The sequence below is a fragment of the Bacillus rossius genome, chromosome 3 (assembly GCF_032445375.1).
Source record: "Bacillus rossius redtenbacheri isolate Brsri chromosome 3, Brsri_v3, whole genome shotgun sequence".
Classification (NCBI taxonomy): domain Eukaryota; kingdom Metazoa; phylum Arthropoda; class Insecta; order Phasmatodea; family Bacillidae; genus Bacillus; species Bacillus rossius.
Genome location: NC_086332.1, coordinates 126,480,073 through 126,490,979, shown reverse-complemented (window position 1 = coordinate 126,490,979; position 10,907 = coordinate 126,480,073). Strand labels below are relative to the sequence as shown.

Sequence of the window (10,907 nt, the reverse complement as noted above, 5' to 3'; positions counted from 1 at the left end):
ATTCAGGTCATATCTTTCAAACCATTATGACATATTTGAAGCAGAAAATACAAGAGTCTCCTAATTGTCAGGCCTATTGTATGGATGAAATCTATTACAAAAAATACTGACAAAGAATATCTCGTGGTTCGGATACACTTAGTCTAAATGAATGTCGTTGACACTCTAGTATTAAAACCGCGCATATAATACGGCCTCCATTGTAGGAAAAATGATATCAACTAAAATATTTATTAAACTGTGCAGGAGGACTTATTAGCAGTGAGTATGCTTAGTTAAATAAATATATTTTAAACAAAAAAAAATACTTTTTACAAAGAACAAGGATCGAAACAAGGACTGAAATGAATCGAATAATCATTACATTAATAGGTGATTTCCTGGTTAATAAGTTATGACTTACAAGAGGGCAACAATATGGCATCATTGTCTCACTGGAGGCAGGTAGATTAATAATTCAACCTGCTTTTAGGTTTTTTCATTGTATTTAATAAAATAATTATTTTCAACTTATAATTTACGACTTTGCATCAATTAGGACCGAACCAAGTACTAAAATGAATTGATTCCTTCATTAAAACTATGAACAATTTTTTGCTAAGTTTTAGATTTTTTTAAACCTTAATGATTACAGATTTTCTAAATGACCGATCAAATGGCAATTTCGAGCCTGTATACTAATAAATACTACAACTGCACTCTAGCAGGTAAACTAAAACTAATATGGCAGTGGCAGTGATTCCTTGCAGACGAAAATATGATGACAGATCCAAAATGGCTGCCAAGACGCCATATTGGCTGACGTAATATATGACTTGTTATTAGCAGGGGCGTAGGAACCGGGGGGGGGGACAGGGGGGACGTGTCCCCCTGAACTTTTTGGGTGGAGGGGACTGTCCCCCCCAACTTTCTATACCGTGATATTTTTATTTTATAATGTTATTCCGCATTACTGTTATGCTATTTGAACAAATCAATAATCTAAGCAATTTTAAGCGAATCGGGTACAATGTATATAAGGTTTATGTGCAAGAAATATGTCCAGCATCGAAATTATAACATTCAAAAACAAATAGTAAAGTGACTTTACTTTAAACTGTCAAAACATACCGATGTTATTTGAGATAGAGTTTACCCGCAGGACTACGCCCCTTCCACTTTGCAACCAGACCTAATGTCTGCTGTCATTAGGCAGCTTAGCTCCCTCCCTCCTCGTGTATCATACACCTATACATATCGTCTGTGAGTGTACTTGCACATTCCTTGAATAACCTTAAGTATTTCGCTATTTTGTTGTCATGTTGGGTGTAAGAAGTAGTGGTGTATAAATATGTGTTGAGCAGTAGACCAAAAAGTTGTAGATGTAGAGTCAAACTACTTACATGTGCATTAGCATTTCATTTTATCGACGATGAAAAGACAAAAAACTGTTTTAGCATATTAGTTAGAGGAATGATGGAAGCAGTTACTCTGATAGAATACTCAATTAGCAAAATGAGATCTGAAGTGAAATTTCAAAATATACTTACTGAGGTAAACAGTTTTACTACAGAGCACAACTTGAAAGAGTTGCAGTTACCAAGACAAAGGAAACCACCGAAACGTTTCACTGGGCCAGCAGATGTTTTTGAAGCAACAACCGTTGATCAATATTTCCGCAGAGAGTTCTTCATGATGGTCGATTCTGCTGTTAGTGGGCTGCATTGCAGATTCAACCAAGAAGGCATAAAGAAAATGCAGAAGCTGGAAGACTGTTTGCTCAAGGGATAAATTTGTGACGAGCTAGCAAGTTATTCAGAAGTGAATTCTCAGTTACTGAAGACTGAAGTTGAACTATTTTTGAAGAAGCATAAGCCAAAATATAAGGATGTATCAAAAATACTATTGAACTCTATGCTAGAAGTTAGGCAGCTGTTTTCAAATATAGAAGTGGTTTTGAGTTTGCTGCTTGTTGTACCCAGCTCTTCTTGTTCAGCTGAAAGAATTTTCAGCTCTCTACGAAGGCTTAAAACGTATCTCAGGTAGGTATGTTTAATTTTTAGTGAAACCTCAAAAAAATTATTTGGCTTTAATAAATATTGTTTTTGTACTTTCATGTGTCGGAAAGTAATTACCATTAAATTTAATTTTTCAGATCTACTATGACACAGGCAAGACTTAACCATGTAGCTGTACTACATGCTCATCAACATGAGCTGGACGTACTTGATTTAAACGTCATCACGTCTCAATTTATAAGTAAGAATGAGAGACGGGGACATGTGTTTGGTAAACGATAACGAGCTACAGGCAGTCGGGCACTAGTACAGCAGAAAGACTTTAATACAAAAAAAATGTGCAATGTTGTTTAAGGCATCGAATAGTGATGTGTGCTGGAGATTTTAAATGTGTAGGGCTAATCAGTCAAAGTAGTCGTGACATAAGATGTAGCCTATTAAGTGGACAAGAAGGCTAAGTTTATGAATTATAAACAGTTTTTTTTAATGTTTCCAAGTGTACATGTTTTTTAATTTAGATTGAAAATATCTTAAATGAATAAGTTGTAGAAAATAATTTATAAAAATATCATTATGATTGTAAAATAATACTATTTAATTCTATTCGAGTAAAAAAAAAGAGAGCTTGTGCCCTCCCTGCCTTCTGCCCAACTTTATTTGTAAATTCTTCACTCATTAAATTTTATCTTAAGGAAACAATAATAAATTTAACATAGATGAATCCAATGGACCCCCCGTCTTAGTAGGAGGGGAATGGGTTTACATGACATCAAAATCATTATTTGTCCCCCCAACTTTATGAACACAGCTACGCCAATGGTTATTAGTTATGGGATGTAAGTCGGTCAGCTGCCACAAACAGGGGTAGGATTAATTTATTTTTCCCTGATTATGTTTCGAAGTGATGACTTCATGATGTTTTTTTTATTAAAATAGTATTTAAATTAAAAACAATTTAAATTATTAATTTAATTTTTTTTTCCTTTTTTTATCCTAAAATAATTACGGATTTTCCAGATGGCGAAAGTAACATCTTAATTCAAAATGGAGGCCAAAAACATCATCTAAATGGACATTTCTTCGGGTGGTTGATCGATGAGCAATTTCAGTCAATCTAGGAATTTTCAAGCCATTAGCATTTTTGAGGACAAAAACAGGACATGTTTCCCGTGAAAAAGGGAATTTTTTCCTCGAAAGAGAAGAAGGTTGTCAGTTTTTTTAAAGATTGGTTAGCGTATTTTTTTAAATAAAAATGGGAAAATGTTTGGTCATTTTCGTGAATTTTGAACAATTTTAACCAATTTTCAGTCATTTTTGCGAATTTTCGCAAAATATGAAGGGCAACGTCAAGGCCACCTAAGATGCCACCGTCGCGTCATATTTCAAAATGGCGGCCGACTTTACAGGCTCCGTACCCTTGACTGTGTAGCCGGATCTACTGTTATATTGTAGCGATTCAGAATTGCTCAGTAGTGGAGTTGTCACCTGGATAGCGGTAGCGCACCACGTCCATGTTGTGTCACACAACAGAGCGCTGCCTGGTGTAGTTAGTACTGACGTTTTCGGGTCGCGTCGCAGCCTAGTAGTTAGGCTCGCGCTCGCTTGCGAAAGGCGCACCAACTACGCTGGCCCGAGTCCGTGTTACGAAGTTTGGATGGGGCGGGGCTGAAACGTTCTTTAACGAGGTTCAGGTGGTTTCTAAGCGGCCCGGATGGTTGATCGGGGCTCAGTCGGGAGGAGACTGCGCCTCTGCCCCATGGCGAGTTGGCTGGTGAAGTTTGTGAGTCGTCAACGTTACAAAGGTTAGCGATGTGAAGTACATTACGTTCCGAAGGCAAGGTAGGGAAATGCTTGTCTCAAGAAAAACGAGAGTACAGAACTGTCTTATCTTATAAGTAATAATAATTATGGATTAAAATAATATTAAATAACGCGTCGAAAGAATACAGCACAGTTATGTGAAGCTCTATTTGGTTGTCGTTTCGCATTAATAATTAGATAAATCATTGCTTAAGGATACTTGTTGAGAGTTAGATTGGGAGGTTTAACTGTAATCTGTAAATACTATCAATTTAAAAAGACTGATTTGAAAAGTTAGACTTTAAAAAAAAGTACTTTGATTTTCAATCAGTGTTAAGTTGTTTTTAATTAATTTAAGTTATGAGTTTATGTGATCAAAGCCTTCAGAAAACGATCTGTAGAGTCGAAGAAAATGAAGGTCCTGCTGCAAGCTGGTTAGCTCTACCAAGTGATTAGTAAATTCTGAGTAACGTTTCCCCCTATTTTTTTTAAAAAGTGTTGCTAATTTGAGAAGAGCAAGTTTTTGACAGAAGCAAGTAAATTTTAATGGTAACTTCCACGCATCCCTTATTAAAAGTTTATAAAAAGACCACACCAAGTTTATTTAATTTATTTTTAAACCCGCTTTCCTACTAATAGTAGCTCACAAACCTATAATGTAATATAATCGACCTGGTTTCCCGAAGGCTAGCTAGTGCTAGGCTGGCTCCACACCGCGGGTTCCCTTCCTCCATAGTGTCCCTGACTACCGTGTGTGTTGACATCTCTAATGACGTTGACGAGACTTAGCATTTCAATCAAACAAACTAAAAGAAAATGAAAACTAAAATTGGTCATCAAACTTTAAATATCAATACAATCTATACCGCATTGCTAAATTAAAAAGTAAAATTAATTATAGCATATGCTTACTCAATTTTATTTGTATTTACTTACTTAATTTATTTAATTGGTCAGAAAATTACCAAACTATTTCGTTGGCTGTCAATTGTAACATTTCCATGCACTGTGAAATCAGCAGACGAATAGTAAACAGTAATCTAGCGTTACCGACATCGGTTTCCATGTTCTTATAGTTCGGGTCTAAATTTAATATATTAATGCAAGTAATGATGTACTCTGTGTGTTTTGTAAAGACATCACACTAGTGTCGTTAATCTGGGCCATAACATTGGACAAAACTGGGGTTTCTGTGTTTAGGTCTACTTGTCCTAAATGTATTATGATAACCGATATGAAACGAAGAATAATAACTGAACTGTTTCCACATGATTATGACAATACGACTAGATGTATATGAATCTCAAATAAGGGGGAATGAAAACAGTATTACAATAATTTTTAACAGCTAAATATGTGCTATAAGTATTGTGCATACTTCTTACTGTCAGTTTCAGAGACGTTCCTGTAAATATTGTACATATTAAAATTTGCTTTTTGAAGTGCAGTGTGAATGTAGGCAAGAGGCACAGTTAAATCCCTGTTAATTAGGGGTGATAGAACCATTTTTATACTGTATGTTTCAAATTATTTCTATTTGTGGTTGAGAATAATAGCTTTTTTTAAATTTTGGGGGCAGAAGGGAAATATTCACCAAAACGTACGCCTCTTAATGCAGAGTAAATGCTTTAAACTTATGTATAAAAGGGATCTATTTGACAAAAGATTTATTTTAATTTAAGAAAATTTACCCAGTAATTACATTACATAAAACAATACCATATTAAGTAAGTGAAATACTGTTATAAGGCACCTAATTTATTTTCGTTGAATTACTAGGGTATTACGATATGTACATAATTTATTCTATACATGCAAGTGGTCAAAAAATGAATTTGTTCCGAAATGATCACATGTTGAAAATAACTGCTTTTATAAAGCCTTAAAGAAATAAACTGTTGTTCCACAACTGCTTCGTTGATAAGCAGTTTAATCTCCAAATTCGTGTTTACCGTTCAGCCCAAAAAGCACAATATGCTACCGAAACATTTCTATTATGTTGCAGAAACACTACATTAGGTTAAGTATGTAATGATATATTTCCGAGATGTATGTGAATCACTGTGTGTTGTATGGGAACACCTGTTAGAGTAACACTGGCAGCGATGCCTCGCCTCCTAACCCAGATCGCAGCACTCTCTCCGGAGTAAATAAGCGACATGCCAGCTGGCTGTGGTGGGCCGTGGCTCACCATGGGGCCATGCAGGGGTACAGCAGCTGCCACTGTCATGCCGGCAGTATTGTACCAGCTGGCTGTGGTGGGCCGTGGCTCACCATGGGGCCATGCAGGGGTACAGCAGCTGCCACTGTCATGCCGGCAGTATTGTACCAGCTGGCTGTGGTGGGCCGTGGCTCACCATGGGGCCATGCAGGGGTACAGCAGCTGCCACTGTCATGCCGGCAGTATTGTACCAGCTGGCTGTGGTGGGCCGTGGCTCACCATGGGGCCATGCAGGGGTACAGCAGCTGCCACTGTCATGCCGGCAGTATTACACCAGCTGGCTGTGGTGGGCCGTGGCTCACCATGGGGCCATGCAGGGGTACAGCAGCTGCCACTGTCATGCTGGCAGCGACGCCAGGCCTCCGCCGTGGACCCGCATGTGCCGGTTGAGGTTGCCCGACTGAGAGAACCGCAGCAGACACAGCTTGCACTGGTAAGGCTTCTCCCCGGAGTGAATGCGCAGGTGCTTGGTTAGCGTCGATGAGTCGGAGAAGGCCTTCTTGCAGAGGCGGCAGCGGTAGGGCCGCTCGCCCGAGTGTGTGCGCATGTGCGTGGTCACAGACGAGGACTGCGAGAACCTCCGGTCACAGATAGGACACCTGCACATGCACATGCACAGTTACCGTCATGTCTCAGTGCTTCCGAACTTTGCTACAGGACACCTGCACATGAACATGTTCAGTCATTATCCTGCCTCACTGCTGTTTTACTTTGCTACTACCCATCTGTATGCGCATTATATTTGGAATTTGCATGTAGGTAGTTAGGAATAGGGGCTCCGGAGATAGATGACTGAGGTACCGTATTCGGATTTATGACCTTTCACCTGTGACGCCACGGTCTTGACATTTGACCTCTGGTGTAAATTTATGCCATCTTGGATTATGTCATTTCCGTCAACCATCCTGGATTACATACTTTCATACCGAAATCTTGATTACAGTTTTCCAATCACCATCTTGGATTACGTCAATTCTGTTTGCCATTTAATAATATAGAATTTTTGACATTTTATTAACCTACCACTATTTTGAATTCTAGAACTTTCTGCCATATCAGATTATGTATTTATGGGTGATAACTGGGGTTGTGGATTCGGATTTAGGATTGTCACATTACTGCCGCTATCTTTGGTTCCATTTACTCATGTTCTATCATTCCACTTATTATGAAGCCATCTTAAATTATGTCAATTCTGGTTGCCATTTTAAATTCTAGAACTTTACTCATTTTGTTTCCTATAATCTTTCACCATTTTTAATTCTATATTTATCTGCAATTTTGATAATGTCACACCAACCATCTCGTAATTGACTATCCCACTACTAAGTATTGCGTTACGATTTCATCATCGAGCACCCACAATCCTGTGCATTGGACTTTACGTTATGGTTACATCACCATATTCATTTCATCTGCTGGAGTCAGCCATTTGGATTTTTTTTCATCATCACCTTTGACTTATGACATCACTGACAATCTTGGACTATGTGGTCATCATTATCACCAATTTGACGTATGATATCATCGACTATGCCTTCATAACCTTTGACCTATTACATAACTTCTTCCATCTTGGATTTAATCATTTCCATCCAACTTTTTGAATTCCAGAACTTTCCACCATTTGGGATTGTTTCTTCATTACCTCAAGCTGAACTGTTACTTTTGCCATCTTGGACTTTGTAATATTCACATTTGACTATTGAAATAACCACCATTATCTTGGGCTACCTTGTCATGCTTTTGACCAATATATCTCCCCCAAAATCTTTGACTGTGTCATCAACACCTTTAATCTTTAACATCACCGACATCACCTCTTCCTCCTCTTCATAGTCATCATAGTATTCCGCCTCCTCCAATTTCACTCATACATCCACCATCTTAAATTTAATATTGTCATGTTTTTTTTCACTTTTAAATTAACCATCTTGTATTTATTTTTATAATGCTTTCCCATTTCACTTACTCAACCAACATCTTGTCTTTCATTTTCCCCTACTCTAATGTATACAATTACTATCTTGGATTATATAATCAGAAGCTATATCATCAACATTTATTATTAATGTTGTGCTAGAGTATGCTGATTTATTATTCGTTCTTTTAGTATTGTTAGTTGGATAGTCATAATTTAGTACGTTATTTACGATAACCAACTTTACATACCAAAAAGTACAGTTAACTTCATTATTTGCCTAAAGACCAAATCAGTGTATAAAATATAAGAGTCAATCACATTATCATCCTAAATACTAATTAAAAATAACTTATACCAAATATAGTATGCTCAGACTACCCAAATGTCAAGATGGGAATAAGCACCAAGCATTTGACATTACAGACCAAACTCCAAAATATCATATGTAAAATATTATATTATAATTATTTATTCAACTTTAATATTTCTTTACTTCGATTGAATTTAAACCCAGTTCCTCTAATTCTTTGGATTGACATTTTAACTAAGAAAAATAATAATGTTAGAATAAATATTTATTGTAAAATAATATATGTGTTATAAATGTAAAACCATTATTGTTAATATCCATACATAATTCAGTATATTAATAATTTTGCATCCGAAAAAAAAAAGATTTATATATCACATAGTTTTGGTAGAATTTACTTAAAAACTATCACTATTAGTCGATTTATTGCCGTCACCATAAAATATTAAGCAGGTCAAATTAAGCGAAATAAAACACCAGTTTTTATTAGAGATATATTTATTAACCAGCTCCATTATACATAGTTTTAAACAAAAGTAAACATATCAATATATATCTACTTCTGTAGTAGGTCAAAATGACTAATCTCGGCTCCAGATGGTTTACCGAGTTATTTATTTACCCGTGTATTACTTTTATTTCATACAAATTTATTCTATACTCTGTTTAACTGACTGCTTCACTTAATCTGAGCAGTAAATTGTAATGTCTGATTTCCCTAAAGCATGCTTGCTTACTTGGTCCTCATAAGACTCGGGTTTACCATAAATACAACCCAAACATAAGTTATATTTTAAATGTCACTGTTTTGCTTCATCATACTTAAGCTAATGTATTATATTCTGCTCAATATCACTAAGAAACATGCAAATGTCTTTTGCGTCACTAAAAGGTTTTAGAAAGTAGTAGACTTTCAAAAGTTTCCTAAATTCAGATTGCGCCAAGTTAAATCCATTATCATTCGTCTGTAATGAATCAAGTACAGGGTTAGGTGTAGATTCATGACCAGATGACGATTTGGATGGTTGCCGACGATCTGCTATAATACTGGAGCCTGTACGCATGGGAACCTCTAGCTTAAATTGAGGCACCCAAACATTCACAAGCTGTACTGCAGGCAAACGAACAGAATCATTACATGTCTTGAAGTGTCTTAAAAAATTATACTTGCGGGTAAACCATAAATTGCACTTTTCACAGTTTATCTTCATGTGAGAGGGATTCATTGCACATGATCTTCTCTCATGTCATCGTGCAGAATGAGCAAAGCAAAATTCAAGTTGAAGTAGTTGCATATCTGCCTAGTTGAGAGTAAACACCTTATATTACTTGCGTAGTTGTGACCGAGGCATATGGTGCAAAACTTATGATTGGTGTGCTATTTTTCAAGTCATTGTAACACTGTTGAGCTAATATATTTACTGTCAACTGCATAGCTCTGTCTTTTTAACTCATCACATCAAGTTAACTTTTTCCGACACTCATCACAGAATATAATAGTGCGAGAAGGATTCTTCGGTTAAATACTCTTCTCATGACGTAGCATATTGGAGCGTGTTGAGAACTTCATATTGCATGTTTCAATGGAAATATGGGTTCCATACAGGATTCCAAGGAACTAGGGGTATGTTCCATAAAAGTACTCTCTTCAGATGTTGTTATAGTTAAACAAGAGAGAGCTCCAAATACATTTTCACCCCTCAGAGTCCAGATGACAACTGAGACAATAATAACGCATATATATACACTATGGCAAGAAGCTTGCACTGGGTCTCTCTTCTACCTCCACATTCTACAACTGTCCCAATATTCTAAAATGATTTCGCACTAAATATAGTGAAACTATCCTTTTGATGCGGACCCATGACATAAACAAGGTAATCAGTACATTAACCTTTGAAAGACAACCACATGCTAAAAAAAATCACACAACTTTCTCTAACACATCAAGACCCATTAATAAAATGTCGAACAAACTCTTAAATATATATGGTAGCAACTCTTCCCAGGACATCATAATAAAATCAATATATTAAGTTCTTCATTAGATTATTTCAATCTCTTATTTATTTAAAGTATCCCAGAAACCAAAATGGAACCATAAAGTAAGGATACTATCCCAACATAGATTACATACCACTTCTTTTTCCATCATGTTTGTGAAATATTACAAGCCTCAATTTCATTATAGTTACCATTCTAACCTAAACTACTAACATAATAGTAGTATATAAATGTTGCTCCGGTGCCAGGCTTCAGGCTGTGGATTGTGGATGGGGCCATAGACCGATTGCTCTGAAGTCACTGCGGCCATTTGGATGACATTGACCTTTGACCCGACCGCCATTTTGGATCACATCATCGCCGCCTTTTGGTTTCTCGAGCTAGAGCCATTTTGAATTCCGCCATTTTGTTTTCTAGAACTTTCCGCCATTTTAAATTATAACTTACCCATTACAATTTCTGTTACGACCGCCATCTGGAAAATATTTATTTATTATCCGATTTTAATGAAAAAAATTATAATTAAATTAATATATCAATCAATTATTTGTTAAAAAACGCACTTATGACTTTGGTTAAAACCTGGTGAAGGAAAAATTATATATGGTGACCGATCCTTCCCCCATGACGGCTACCAGCAGACTGACCCCC

At 36.5% G+C, this 10,907-nt stretch overlaps 1 protein-coding gene across 1 annotated transcript in view; it reads right to left on the bottom strand.

Annotated features, from left to right (window-relative positions):
- Positions 1–6,320: 6,320 nt before the first annotated feature.
- LOC134531231 (protein glass) overlaps positions 6,321–10,907 on the bottom strand; it is a 663,482-nt gene continuing 658,895 nt past the window's right edge. Inside the window, exon 7 of the mRNA XM_063366906.1 lies at positions 6,321–6,617. Coding sequence (XP_063222976.1) covers positions 6,356–6,617 — 262 coding nt within the window. The 3' untranslated portion in view covers positions 6,321–6,355. The remainder of the gene's footprint in view (positions 6,618–10,907) is intronic.